Here is a 15532-nt window from a genome sequence, read left to right on the forward strand (position 1 = left end):
GAATCTGACCTGATAAACCAACTGAATCATAAAGGCTTTGAATTAAAATGTTACTATCAACACTGTTGAAGGAAGCAGAGAGGTCTAAGACTGAAACACTCGGTGAATCACTGTTGGTTTTTAGGTCATTGATGACTTTAGTAAGAAACATTTCCATGCTATGATGGGTTCGGAAAACAGACTGGTACCTTACTTACTTATTTACTACAAGAGTAAGTAAGTACTGTTTATTTACAATGTGCCTTTCGCAGACAAGTGGTAACAAAGCCCTGTACAAAAATTGGAATAAAGTAAATGATAAAATGAAATGCCATAAAGCACAATACAAATACATGTTAACATGCTATTAACTAATACCCTGTAATATTAGAAATTTTACTGTGGAAGAAAGTAGGAAAATTGGTACATTTTCCTGCTTTTGTTACATTAGATTGTTTTCTGATTTTGTAAATATTTCACAGCTGGATGAGAATAAATGATTGTTAACTAGAAGATATAGGATTATCTGGCTAACTGTATTTCACTGTAGTAGCAAAGAAGTGCATTTTTAAATATATACTTTGTTTTCTTTGTGTATTTTTTAACAATCTTTTCCTTTTTTAGTGTTTCTCTTAAGGTGCTTTGGGTGGACCGCCTATAATAACAGTTCTGACAGGGCAGCAAATATGACTGTTTTTTTTCTTTTTCTTTTTTTAAGAAATGGCATCAGAGAAAAACTGCTCATCGCCTCACCACATGATGACAGCACCGCTAATGTGTGCACTTTGAAAATTCACTAACGCATGTATCGGCCCTGCTTGCGTTGACGTAGCTTCTGCTGAGATGCTGTTAAACGCGAATAAAGTGGGTCGTGGTATGAAAATACAAAAGCAACATTTAGCACAATATTTCCCCTCTCGACTGCACTGTGCTGAGCCTTGCAGCAGCAGCAGCACCCAGAAGTGAACAAAGCGACCCGGAAGCGGTGGTCCGACCGGAGGCAGAAAGAACATCAACCTTTTATATTATAGCTGTACTCGCAAGACAATATCTGCAATCAGGACACAAGGTATTTGTGCATGTCTTTACATGTTTCCGTTGCTGTGCATTTCTCTAATGAGCGGTAGCCTCTCGGTGCGTGCATTAGCACGAAAATGCAATTTCTCTGCTTTGATTCGTCCAAAAGTTACAGAATGTAGAAAAAAGCAGCCCTTAAAAAAGTGAATTTTGCTTAAGATGGCACAGAGTCTGTCGGGAGATGAGGGGCCGTGCACCGGTTCCGATTTTGACCTTAACGAATCGCTACGGTTATTTTTAATCGGCACTGATGAATCAAGCTTGTCCGTTTCCGTGCTGTGTGTGTGTGTGTGTGTGTGTGTATGTGTGTTTTTTCCTCCTTGCAGGGCATGGTTGTTGTAGGAAGTGTCAGTTTTTTTAAGAGGTGGGGAGGCCGGGCTATTCAAACCTGCAATTCGCCGTAAACAATCATTCATGCCTCCGACATGATAAACACACCTTTGTGTTGGTCTCCGGCCGCTTCTCATTCCAAACACCCGCCACACGACAACATGTTCATGCTCCTAAAAAATTTGGGGTCTGCAGAATATGGCGTCCCGCCTTATAAAAATAAGGCTGCCATTTTTGTTTCTCTTTTGTCTGGAAATGTTTTAAGAAAACTGTCTGAGAATGTGTCGAGTCGCACCGGGGAGGATCGATCCGGACAATCCTCCGTCGGTGCGAGTCCGGAGCTGCTCCCAGACAGCCGACACGTCCGAAAAAGTCAAAGAACTTCAAGTTTTGTTTTTTTCACGGCGGTTTTTGTGGAAAAATTACAAAAGCGACGTCCACTTATTTGCAGGAATTCAGACAAAAGGAGCAGAGGGGCATCAAGCCCGAGCTAAACGGCGCAGGATCATGCTGATGTGGGTTTTTTTTTTTTTTTTTTTTTTTTTTTTTTTTTTTAGAAGTGAAGGCATATTGTAGGTGGCATTTAGATGGCAGAGCTGCGTGGATTTGTGTCACTTTTACTCTGTAGGCCTGATTTACACACATCGACTTCTAAGCGTGAGCTGACATCTAGCGAGTTTTTACACTGTTAGATTAAAAAAAATCGTATTTACCTTTTTAATTAAACTTCTTTTTCAGCTATCTTAAAGCATTTATTTCATTTTATTTTTCAACAAAATAAGAGCCCTAGCTCTAAACTACTGTCTTCCACACTTTCCCCCTGCCTTTCAAAGCCTGTCTTAAAGGTGGGCAGATCGATTGATAGTATTGACACCAGCGCTGGTATTGGTATAGGATCGATACTAGAGCCACGTGATCGATACTTTATTTATAGCTTCTAAGTTTAGCATGTAGCCCACTGCATTGTGTGAAATAGTGGAAATTTTTTAAAGGAAAAAATATACATCCAGTATAAAAAATATCTGAACACTTTTGCATTAACTATTTATAGTTTGTAGTATATTTAAACAACAGAAATTGACCCAAAGTGGTTTAGATGATCATTGATGATGATTCACCTGCATAAGCCTTCTTTTATAGGGTAAAAGTATAGGTATCTGTACTGGCAATACCAGCCCTGTATTTACTTGGTATCGGATCAGTACCAAAATTTTTAATATCGCAGAGCACTTGCGGTCATGATCAGACTCAGGTCTTCTATATGAAACCGTTTCAAGGTCAGCTGTTACACATCTTAACTTAACATGAGGGTCATTCAATTGTCCCCACAGTTTTGTTTTGTTTTGTTTTTTCAAACAATCACAATAAACGAACAAAGTGAATTTATCCATCAAAAGCAGCAGATTTAGAAGCCACTCGTTTAATGCTTACTACATTTGTGCCTGTGGTGCAAACAGTCCGGAGAAGTAAATGCAGCAAATTCTCTGCAACTTTAACCGTCTAAACAGCTGATACGTGGCGTTAACTGAGTACCAGAAATGGTTCTCGACACCTTAAAGTGACATCAAAGTGGATGCAGAGCTATGTGGATGCGAATGTGATCAGCACAAGGCCTGAAAGAAAATTCAAGCATGACATATGAAACTAGCCACATGCAGCGTGTGGTTAAGGTGTCAGATTTTTCAGCTTCACAGTTTAAGCCTGCCTGTTTGTAAGCATTAACTTACTCTACGTGCAGTTTTAACAACAGTGCTCTGTAAGGGAGCACTTCATTATGTGCATCTTTGAAAAGCGACTAAAATAAATGTCACACACTTCAGGATGGCAGAGCCTCGGTTTAACAACCCATACTTCTGGCCGCCGCCTCCGTCCATGCCAGGCCAGGTAAGTCCGCTCAGCATGTAATTACTGTGATGTTTCCACCTTCCACTGCCATTTGTTTCCATGTGTGAATGTCTTTTCAGCCTTTCAGCACCAGTCCATCACTGTTACGCCTAGAACCGCTCGCAGTTTGTTCTCGCAGATAAGGGGGGTGCCTCAGACTCCTTGGAGTTCGTGGGTACACACGCAGTCCTAATTGATCTCAAGCAGGCCGGACCAAAGAAGCGCAAGTGCTTCCTGAAAACGTTTGCATTACAAACTAGATAGCAGCAGACCGACTAAATGTAGTCGGTCTGCTGCTGTTACAAAGGAATACTGCTGTTATAACTCAAAGTCAACAGTATGATGACTTCAGCCCCCCCCCTAGCTTGGATGAAGTTGCTAGTTCAGACAACCACTTTTAGGACACAATCCATTCTTAACAACATTACAAACGCAGTGCTTTGTGCTGTAAAATACAGTGAATGTCCAGAATTGATGCTCCTCCTCCATGAGTGGGCTGGATTAAAGCGTTTGGTGGGCGTTACTTTAGCTCACCTCTGTCATAGGTAAAAACTAATCATGTGCTGATCAGTGTTTTCTGTCCTGCAATATGTTTTGATGGCATGAATGACATTCACACAAGGCGGCTGTTTTCTGTTGAGCATGACCCGTTAACCCTTTCAGCTGGATAACCTGGTCCTCATTAACAAGATCAAGGAGCAGCTGATGGCTGAGAAGATTAGACCCCTGCACCTGCCACCTACCTCCACCCATTCTCAGCAGCTGCTGGTTCCCACCTCGTCCCCGGACGGTAGCGCTCAGCACGGCATGCAGGTTCCAAAGCCTCAGCCGCAACAGATTCCGGGCCACCACCCACAGCCGCAGGGCTCTGGACAGCCGGACATCGCCCTGCACGCTCGTCCCGCCTCCAGTTCTGGACCGGGTACGTTCTTCTGAAATAGTGTTAAATATGTCCAAGTGCTGCCAACTTGTCTCAAACTGGCATGGTGGCCTGGTGAGTTTAAGGTGATAATATACAGATTGTGAAGGTAGAGGCCAAATAAAAATCCATAATGAAAAGTGAGTGATGCCTGCACAGCTACTCCAAAACCCACAGTTGCAAATTTATCTTATTTACAGAAACGTGGAAACGGTTTAAAATGATACCCAGCCCTAGAGTAACCTTAATTAACATGAAGTTATTGATGTAATAATTGCTACAGATAGGCCTGGTTTTCTTAAATCAAAACATTTTTAATGTTATTCTCCAGTTTTGCAGGCTAATAGTTGATGTAATGAATTCGTAGACGTGGCGTAGAATCAGGCCTGTGTGGATTACGAGACATTTTACTGACTGACACATCATCACCTTATAAATTCCAGATGGAAATATGGATGACAAGTCAGCGGTGAAGGCCAAAGGATTATGGGAGGACTGGCAAATGAGACACCTTAGTGAGCAAACTGGCCGGGTCAACCATCGCTCAGGTACAGCCGTCACGCCATCTGTGAAGCTTGTAGGAGAAATGCAGCAAGGCAGCCAGCCTCTGGTGTGATAATATAAAGATAACTGTCATGGAAAATTGACACACACATGGTGTTTACTGTGCGGTACACTGGTATGGTTCTGTAGAGTGTGGTGTTGAATTAGTCATACCTGCTAATGCAGTTTTTGTTCCAACCTTCTCAGGTCTGGCCCCCTCATCTCGACCCGACAGCCACAGCACCTCAGACGCCCTGACCCCGACGACTCCGACCTCCAGCAGCCAGAACCGCTTGGGTGGCGCCCCCTCTGTGAACATCATCTCTGGACTGGCTAGTGGCCCTGGCATTGACCACATGAAGGCCGGAGGCCTGGCAGGACTGTTGGGCCCCCCGCCAAAGGCACCTCGGGGAAGAAAGAAGATCAAAGCCGAAAACACATCTGGTCCTCTGCTGGTGGTGCCCTACCCCATCCTGGCTGATCAAGGATGTGTCACCGTTGCACCCAAAGAGGGCAAAACCTACAGGTTGGATTCAGAAAGCTGCTCCTATTGTTTTCAGGGTTTTTTTCTGTGCTGATCTTGCAAAGTAAATTGACAGCTTTACGAGGTCTGCAAGCATTGATAGGTATTTTCCTGAGAGAACTTTGAGAATGAGAGAAGCGCTCTATACTGAGGCTTAATATGAGCACAGCTTTCACCTGAGTAGACAACAGGTTTACTAAAAAAAAGATCGGTCAAACATACTCCAAAGGACTGAACCCAAAAGAGTCTGAGCACTGGTTGCAATGAGGTAAAGCTAACGGATGGAAGATTTGAACTTGGGTTGACCCTCCCAGAACATCCAGGAGGATGAGTTGGTGTTGGGGAGGAGAGGAGGGTTTGTTTAATAGCAGGTCAGAAAGGCAAGGTGGAAAAAAACCTCCCATGATAGTTAAACAACAGAGACTGATGGTTGGAGAAAGCATGTAGAAAGATCACTGGACAAATGTAGCAATGCCGAAATTGCTAATAAATTGTCAGCTAATATTGACCTCTTCTTGCTACCTGGGAAAACTTTTGATATTTTTTCTTATTTTATGTTAGTTTATGATAACCAGGACTTTCCAGAGGCTGCAATGAAAGCCAGCTGACAGGTTCGGCAATTTCTCATTAGTGTTCAGATTTTAAGCTTTTATGACAAATAATTAAAAGTTCAATTTTTTTTATTGTGAGAAAAAACCCCATTTAAGTCAGTCAGCTGGAAGTTTTAGATAATGAGGCTAGTGGCTCCATAGTGTAGTGGTTAACACACCCACCTCAAACACTCTTTTGGAGATTACATCATGGTTGTTCAGTGTAAATAAAATCAGCGAAATCAGATATGCAGAGGTACCTGCTGTGGGAATTCTTTGTGAATGAAGGAGCAGTCAAAAGTGGCTTTTTTCTTAAATTGTAAGGTTAGCAATGCTGGTGTTGTTGGATTTTTTAAAATCATGTGTTACTACTTAGTTAATCAACTATAGTTGATTTTCAGTTTTCGTTGCTACTTTTGACATAAAGTGTGATTAAGACTTGATGATTTTCTTAAATTATTGTTAAAATTATTAAAGTGGTCTGCGTACTGGGGTGGGGAAAAAACTGATGTTATGCTACGTTTTCTATTTAGTTGTAGGCAGGCGGATTTTAATCCCTCAAAATTGTTTTGATCTGATCTATTTTGTTTCTTCTTGTCCCCAAGATGCAAAGTCTGCCCACTTACCTTCTTAACCAAGTCAGAGATGCAGATTCATTCCAAGTCCCACACAGAGGCCAAACCGCACAAGTGTCCCCACTGCTCCAAGACGTTCGCCAACGCCTCTTACCTGTCCCAGCACTTGCGCATTCACCTGGGGATCAAACCCTACCACTGCTCCTACTGCGAGAACTCGTTCCGTCAGCTGTCACACCTGCAGCAGCATACCAGGTTGGTCAAACTGTGAACATGAAGCGTGAGAAATCAAGTTGATCTCAGCTGCCTCTGTGGCTCTACTGTTGCCCATTTCAAATCTGATTGGTGGTCACACATTACTAATATTTAATGTTTAGAATTTACCTGAATACCTGTCATCCCCTTTACAGCTATATCTGTTTTCTCCTTGCTGGAACTCTTTTTACGTTTCACATATAGACCACGACTGTGACTTATATGCAGTGAAAATCTGCTGCTTTGAATATACTTTGATGTTTCTTTGCAGGAGTTCTCTTGCAGTGGCGTCTGTCATAAAAACATTTTCCCGTCTGCTTCTCTTGCTGCAGAATCCACACCGGCGATAGGCCTTATAAATGCGCCCACCCTGGATGCGAAAAGGCTTTTACCCAGCTGTCTAATCTCCAGGTCAGTCAGAGATTCTTCTTGTGACCTGATCCTGATTAAAAGGTTCAGATGCAGAGCTGCAAATGTTCAAATTACGTGGACTTCTCTACAACCTCTGTCCGTGTTTTCTCTCCCCCACAGTCTCACCAGAGGCAGCACAATAAAGACAAGCCGTATAAATGTCCCAACTGCTACCGTGCCTACTCAGACTCTGCATCGTTGCAGATCCACTTGTCAGCGCATGCCATCAAAAACGCTAAGGCCTACTGCTGTAGCATGTGTGGCCGGGCTTACACCTCAGTAAGTAAACCACAAGCAAGTATTCACTATGTCAGGGTTTCCACACCTGTTTTTTGCATCAATGACATTTGATAATATTTTTTTCTCTCTTGGACTAGAAGTCGGTGTGTTTCCTGTTTGAGATATTTAACACCTTAGTGTGTCCTTGCTTCTGTTCAAATATTCAAAAAGGACTAAAAGAATATCTTTAAGCTATAGCTGAGGTCCGGAAGCATTATGTTTTCGCATTGTATGTCTGTCCCATCCTGATTAATATAAATATGTGTATTTCATCTACTCCTCAATGCACATCCCTCCAGTTTCCTCTAAACCTGTCCAAATAGGTCATTGGGCTGGCCGTTTCTGTGTGATCATTGTTTTTGATAACATAGTCTTATTTAACTTGTATTGTTCTTACCTTTACATAAGTCCATGGCAGTTTCACTTTTCACTTTAAATTCTTGTAAATGATAGCATTAACTAATGTCCCTCAAGCTGGATTATGCTTTGATTAGTTTTGTTTTAACACTAGGAACTGATGAGCCTCTAGGCATTCAAAAACGTCAGGAAAATGACTCAGCTGTGGACTGACAAAATACTTGGCCAAAATAAGGCTCAAAGATTACATTTTGGTGCTCAGAGGTCAAGGTCACAACCATAAATCATAAATTCATGGACTAATTCTGATAAAATTTAATTCACGTATAGGATACAATGATGACATATCCTTTTCTCTGAAAGCTCAAATGTAGGAACAAGTAAATTGACTGGTATATAGTGCTTTTCCACTCTTAGGGCACTCTTTACTACAGGTGTCATTCACCCAATCATATAGTGTTTTATTGTGTGCCTAAGCCCGTTGTCTAACATTAACATACTCACACGAATATATCAAGGGGAATTCAGGGTTCAGTGTCTTACCCAAGGATACTTTGACATTGACAAATTACTTCTTTTTTTCTGTACAGCACTTTGGGCAAACTTTCTGTTTTTAAATGTGTTATATAAATAAATTGGATTTGGATGCAAATTGAAGGAGCCGGGGACTGAACCACAGACCTTCTGATTGGAAGATAACTTGCTCTACATCCTGACCAACAGCCGAGAGCTTGTGATTATATTTAGGAGCTTGGAAAGAAAAGCGTCTGGACTTCTTTAAGTTGCTTGAAGATGTGTCACCTCTCATTAGAGAAACTTCTTCAGTTCTAAGAGTCAAATGGTGGAGAGTTCGAGTGAGCTCATTGTGAAACCTGGCCCCACCCTATCATGTGATTTCCTGAGGCCAGATTATATTTGAAGTTTGACTGGGTGTTGAAATGCAGGCACTGATCTTTGACATCCTTTACCAGCTATCTTAAGAGGATCTGGGCAAACATAAAGTTGTGGTCAGAAGTTTTCTTTTCCGGGGTGGAAGGATTGTGCAACATATATCTTTAATATCTTTTAAAATCAAGAATTTGTTGGTTTCCCAGTACAGACCTGTATTTTAGAAGAGAGCTTTATTAATCCATTGGGTAGGTCCCCTCAGGGAAATTATGGTTCCAGCAGCGCACAAGCTAACCTTAAATACAAATAAGAAAAAAATTTGTTTTAAGCGTAGTACAAAGATTTTCAGTAGGGTTGAGGTCAAGGCTTTGGGAAAACCATTCCAGAAGCTACTTTATCCATTCCAAAACCAGCTTTGATATATGTTTGGCATCATTGTCCTGTTGGAACACTCAGCTGTGTCCAAGTTTCAAGCATCCAGCTGTTGATTTGAGGCTGAGTTGAAGAATTTGGAGGTATTTTTTCTTCATTATTCCATAGACTTTGTGCATTGTACAAGTACCAGTGGCAGCAAAACAACCCCAGAGCATGATGCTATCACCGCCATGCTTGACAGCTGGCACTCTGTTCTTAGGTTTAAAAGCCTCACCTTAACTCTTCCACACATTCTTCATGTCATTGTGCCCAGATAGTTCAATTGTTGTTTACCAGCTGCAAATTTTCATTGAGCTTGAAGGCATCAAGTTTAAAGAACGAGCTTCTCTGATTTGAGAGTGCCCGTTTGGGTCTTCTTCCAGACCTTGGCAAGGTAGGGACAGAGCCAAATTATTTGTACTTATGTACAGTTGTTTCAAATGATGATTCTGGACTGCATTTGGTTAGAATTGGCCCATTAAGCCTCTGGAATGGCGTTCCCAAAGACCTTACCTCAACCCTATTGAAAATCTGTGGACTATGCTGAAATGCTGGGTTTGTGCCAGGAAACCAACTCATTTAAATGAACTCTGAGTGTGCAAATATTCAGCCAGCATTATGCCAAAAGGATCTGGTCAAGGAGCAATTTTCCAAGGGAGATTTCATTAAATATTAGTGGGGGTGTGTGTATCCTTTTGACCACAAATGTCAATATCAACTTCAGCTGAACTAGTTGGAGTAGAGGCACTTTTAAAATTACTGTAGCAGTAATCTTTATGCCCTTTGTGTGTTTTCCTGTTCTTGTAGGAGACCTATCTTATGAAGCACATGTCCAAACACACGGTGGTGGAGCACCTGGTGAGTCACCAGTCGCCCCAGAGGACAGAGTCCCCCAGCATCCCCATACGCATCTCCCTCATCTGAGCTCCGCGAGCGTTCAGCATCAAGATTCAGAGTCAGCGTTCGGCTGGAGCTTGTGAGGCCCTGCACCCACGGCCATCTACATAAGGCTTACATTAGCATTATGACAGCTGACATGAGCATTCACTGTTAGATTTTGTAAGCAGACTTGCCTCCATCCGTCTCGACACAGGCCGTCTATCATAAAGGAGCACAGCGTTATTTTGTGAATGTAAAAATACAGCCAGATATTGTCCAGGGGATCGAGTGGCAAAGAATGTCTTGCGTCAGATTAAATAAGCACTTTCGTAAGCATCATGTAAACCGCCGGATGCATTGGCCATTAAAAAAATGTTTTAGTTGTCTTGTTTTTGTTTTTATTCTCTTCCATGAAATGGGTTTTCAAAACGTGCCAGATGATATTTGCCCGAATATTGAATTGAAAAAGCAGGGGGGAAAAAGAAAAAGTTTGCTGGGTGTATTCTGGAGACATCCAAAGATAATCTTAAAGCACTTTTAGGCCTTGTGGTTTTGGTCAAATTGTTTCAATCTCGTTGGATGGAAAATGCCAAATGGCATTACTTGTGGCAGCTAAGAGTACCGACTGTGTACAAAAAACAGTCTTTTTTTTTTTTTCAACTGTTGTTTTTTTTTTTTTTTTTTGTACAAACACAGGGTCATCAAAATTTAAAGAAAAGCAATCGGTAGATGACAATTGAAATATTTAATGATTGTATTAAGAAGTTGGATAATTGGCTCGTGGAGGCAAAGCAGAGCTCGATGGAAGGGAAGGAAGTTTTTTTTTTTTTTGTAGTTATTATTTTCAAAAAATGTTCACTCCATATTTAACATTCACCTTTATGGCACCTTTATGATCATAACGTATGATCAAAAAACACTGCTTTTTTTCTGGTGTGTTTCTCGTTCCACTAGTTAGTGCCATATAATGAACTTCGGTGAGGTTTGAAGCGAAAGCAAATCTTGTAAAAGTGTTTGTCCGCTTTCCCTGCTCCATTAAGCTTTGACTTATACTTTCAAAGAATTAAAAGTATATGTTGCACATGTATCAGTGCCAGCTCTACTCTACTCAGCCCACTTTTTCAAAATATGCTTCAGCTTAAATTCATTTTTACTTGAGCAGTAAATTTTAAAGCTAACCATTGGACCAAATGTGAAGTTATTGTACAGCTACTCCAACCCAGTAACTTTTTTTAACCTCTAATAAGCTTTACCTACTTGGAATAAACTGCAGTATGATTCATATTCAATAGGCCTATTTTATGAGTTTACGCAGGGGTGGATCTTCTCCGTTTGTTTTTGTTTCTCTCTCTCTCTCTTTAATATTCTTTTTATTGTACACAGTATTGTTTGTTGTATTTTTACTGTACCTGTAACCTCTGAATGGTACTAATAGGGTACCCTGTATTCTTCAGGGCACTTCAGAAAAGGTGCTACGGCTAGAGGTTACATTTGAGATGGAACTGAGAATAATGTAAAATACATATACAGTATATAGTATGTTTTCAAAAGAATAAAAGCTTATTACTCAAGCCACTGGCCTGAAAACAGACATTTACGCCAACAACAGACCCTGCCTCTTCAACTTGCTCTCTCTCTTTTGAGATAATGGGAAAATGTACATGTTGCTGTACTGTAAAACATGTTACTCATTTATAGTACCTATTTTTAAGTTTTCATAAACATGTTTTCTTTGGGTTTTTGTAAAGGTTTATGTAAGAGCTTACTGTAATTATTTTAGTCTACCTGTATGTTATTAATATTCATGTTTTATATCAGTTATTTACATGTAAGCCTTAACTGTTTTACCATCCCATTTCCATTACTCTGTATTGTGTTCTGCAGTATTCAGTCGTGTAAAACATTTTTTTTTTTTTTTCCTTCCGCATGGAGTTCCTGAGCTGTAATCTGTATAACTGTTTAACCCACGTTCTCTATGAAATGATATTGCGTAGATTTATTACACTTTTTCCTGTCTTGCATTGTGGTTTCATATACAGTTTCTAGACAACTAAATATGCACAGCCAAGACTGAGAAGTTAAACTAAGGTTATCAGTGTTTAAAAAAGGAAAAAAAAAAGGAAAAAAAGCTTTGTATCTTTACCTTGTTTAATAAACAGACTGTTATAAATCAATCACAGATTCTGTGATTTATTTTTTTTAAGATTCAAGATCCTTTATTTGTCACATGCATAGTTATACGAGTACAACACACAGTGAGATGTGTCCTGACACACTCCTCGACTGTGCAAAAAGAGAGAGAACATTATGTACATTAAGTGAATTAAATAAAATAAAACAATCTGGAAATTTTTAAATTGAAAATCTGAAAATGTACATTGTGTGAGTGGGTGTTAAAGTGTCTAGTGCTGTAGTGAAGCTGAGAAGAATGAGGCTGGGATGTGTCGCTTATGGATGCTGTGCCTGAGGATAGAAGCTCCTCTCGAGCGTCTCTGTTTTTGCCCGGATGGTGCGAAACCTGCCTGATTGCAGAAGTTGGAATAGTTTGTTGCCGGGACAGGACGGGTCCTCCAATATCTGAGCTGCTCTAAACCAGCATCTCCTGGTGTAGATGTCCTGTAGGGAGGGGAGAGCAGCCCTGCAGCAGCGTTCTGCCATGCCTATCACTCTCTGAAGAGCTTTTTGATCCTTAACACAGCTGTTCCCGTACCAGGATGCGATGTTCTGTGTAAGGATGCTCTCCACAGCGCCTGCATAGAAAGTCTTGAGGATCACTGGAGAGACCCGGAACTTCCTCAGTTGTCGGAGGTGGTACAGGCCGTGCCTAGCCCTTTTTGGACTGGACCTGAATGTGGGCAGACAATGTCAGGTCTGAGGAGAAGGACCACATCCTCTCCACTGGATAAAAAGTGCCTGCTTTGAAAAGTGACATAAAGGTAATAAAACACACATCATCATTTCTTTAGTTGTTACTTATGCAAAATATGTATTTATTGCCATCTCAAAGTGCTAAGGCACAAGAGCACTGCTAGGGTTAACTTGAACCACTACTGCGTTACTGCTTTCATCTTCATTCCACAAATGTAAACACAAGCAAAACTTCTTATAAAGTGCTCGGTTTAAACTAGCATTACTCAAATATTCCTCAAAAAAAACATTCACATCATCACTGTGAAATTCACAATGCATGTATAAACAGTAGCTGCAGTTCAAAGAAAAGCCTGCTAATACATACAACATAGGCACCACCCTGGGCACAACTGTAGTGGAATCTCCCTTTCATTATTACTCTTTTTCTTTTTATCGAGAAGCATTATGCAGTCATAAAAGAAAAAATGTTTTCACACAATTTAGTAGTGTGTAGTAGCAGCAGCAATAACATGACATAATGGTTTTCTGTATGACGTTATCTGTGTCTAAGATCATTCTGGGGGAATTTCACCCCACTCTTTGCAGCAATGCTTCAGTTCATTGAGGTTTCGTGACGCCAAGCTGAGGTCAGAGGTGAAAGAGCAGACAACAGTAACTCAAAGAATCCACTTGTTACAACCAAGGTATGCAGAAGAGCATCTCTGAATGCACAACGAACCTTGAAGCACATTGGCTACAGCTGCAGAAGACCACACTGGGTGACACTCCTGTCAGCTAAGAATAGGAAACAGGCTGCAATTCACACGGGCTCGCCAAACTCAAGGATCATGTGAAAACGAAAGTCTTCGCATGACTCAGTAGCTTGTAGTACTACCTTTAGCAGCAATATCTTGAAGTAATCGTTTTATGTATTGCTTTATCAGTCGTTCACATCATTGTGGGGGAATTCTGGCACACTTTTCTTTGCAGTGTTGCTTCAGTTCATTGAGGTTTGTGGGTATTTAGTTTTGCAAAACTTTCTTAAGGTCACACCACTGGGGCATTGCAACACAATAATTATTTTCTTTTTCGGCAACCGTGTTGTCAATTCATGGGCGTGCTTGCATCATTGTCACCTTACAGACTATCTGCAAGGTTCCCAGGTCTGGTGACTGCAACATCAAAGCCCAAATCCTCACTCCTCCACCACCGTGCTTAACAGTTGGTACGAGGTGTTTGTGCTGATGGCGTGCTTGGTTTTCCCCAAACTTTGGGCTGTGCATTATGTCCCCACTTTAGTCTAATCTCGCCAAAGGACATAGTTCAAAAAGTCCAAACGTGGTTCAGATGCAACACTGCAAACCTAAGCCCTGCTGCCATGTTCTTTTTAAGAGGTCAGACACTTTCCACTCTTCCAAACGAGCCATACTTGTTCAGTCTTCTTCTAATCGTGCTCTCACGAAGTGGAGGTCAGTAGAGTCTCAGATGTAGCTCTTGGGTTTTTGGGGGTTTTTTTGCTAATTCATGATATAGTCTGACCTTGCAGTGAATTTGCTGCTACTTCCACTTCTAGAAAGATTGGCAGCAGTCTTGAATGTTTCCACAGCTGAATAATGTCTGTCACCGTAGAGTGATGGACTTCAGTTCCACTGTTGCCTCTCTAAAACATAGCAACAGTTGCTTTGTACATCGTTGCATAGAACAAAACTCTGTTTTCAAACCAAGTTCATTGTTTTCTTAACAATAAAAGAACGTTACACAATGCAGGCCAAATACTTAACCAGTATAATATAAATCATAACTGGTTTAATGTAAGCGGCCCTGTTCTGACTGTTGAGCTATGGCTCATAGCGCAACATCGCCACCTACTGCTTTGGGGATGAAAGTTCAGCAATGGGTGACAGCAGAGGAGAGTGCTCACTTAGTGTCGTGTTAAAAGCATTGCCATCCAAAGAATCTGCCAAAACCAAAGCCTAAAAAAACGTTGATGATGATTAGCTAGTCCAAACGTCATCAACAGAACAGGGAGAGCAAATCAAAAAGGGCTGATCATAACATTCACAGGAAAAATAAACTGGATGGTCATGCTCCTTGATTAATCCACTTTTATTTAGAGCCCCGAGGACAGCTCTAAAAGCCATTGTTAGGCCAGCAACCCTCCAGACTTTCCTGCAGCAGTAAAAATTTATTTTACTCCAAATTTATACAAATCTGTTGGGGAAAATAGGTCTTTGTTATAACTTCCACAAACTGCAGGCCTGGGGAAATGCTGGAATTTGTTTAGGTGCAACCTTTCAATCCTGTGTTGCTATGTTTTGTTTTAGGGTTTTTTAGAGAGAAGAAACTTTTTTCTTGGCAGCGCTTTTAAACTTCCAAACAAACCGCCATACTTGTTCAGTCTTTTTCTAATTGTGCTGTCATGAACTTGTAGAGTTTCAGATGTAGCTCTTGGGTTTTGTGGAATTTCCCTAAGCATTGCATGGTTTGACCTTGGCGTGAATTTTGCTGGAATGTCCACTCCTGAGAATATTGTGGCATTGTGTTAACATCGTGTGCATGCAGCTAAATGCTGCCAGAACTTCAGCTTTTATAGAGCTATCATAGTTGTTCATGGATCTCTTAAATCAAGTGCATTTGATAGGCAACACCTGGCCCTACTTATCAACATCTGGACTGGGTCACAGTCAGATCCACTGCCATTACAATTGGGAGACAACCCGCTCTCCCACCTGAGCCCCACGGTAAATTAATAAGGCCCCACTCACCCAGGCGATGGATA

At 41.1% G+C, this 15532-nt stretch overlaps 1 protein-coding gene across 4 annotated transcripts; it reads left to right on the forward strand.

Moving 5' to 3' along the window:
- The first annotated feature begins 744 nt into the window (after window positions 1–744).
- znf362b (zinc finger protein 362b) lies at window positions 745–10594 on the forward strand. Of its 4 annotated transcripts, none has more exons than XM_080898294.1 (9): window positions 745–1048; window positions 3207–3270; window positions 3934–4192; window positions 4633–4737; window positions 4940–5258; window positions 6451–6675; window positions 7008–7086; window positions 7207–7365; window positions 9832–10594. In XM_080898294.1, exons 2-9 carry the CDS (start codon window positions 3208–3210, stop codon window positions 9946–9948), a joined length of 1326 nt encoding a protein of 441 aa, XP_080754420.1. In that variant the 5' UTR covers window positions 745–1048; window position 3207; the 3' UTR covers window positions 9949–10594. The 4 variants fall into 4 exon arrangements, with proteins under 4 accessions (XP_080754420.1, XP_080754422.1, XP_080754419.1 ...); XM_080898296.1 differs by having other exon boundaries at window positions 3961–4192; XM_080898293.1 differs by lacking the exon at window positions 745–1048 and adding an exon at window positions 1703–1901.
- The last annotated feature ends 4938 nt before the right edge of the window (window positions 10595–15532 follow it).

Source organism: Rhamphochromis sp. 'chilingali', assembly GCF_963969265.1.
Source record: "Rhamphochromis sp. 'chilingali' genome assembly, chromosome: 12".
Classification (NCBI taxonomy): domain Eukaryota; kingdom Metazoa; phylum Chordata; class Actinopteri; order Cichliformes; family Cichlidae; genus Rhamphochromis; species Rhamphochromis sp. 'chilingali'.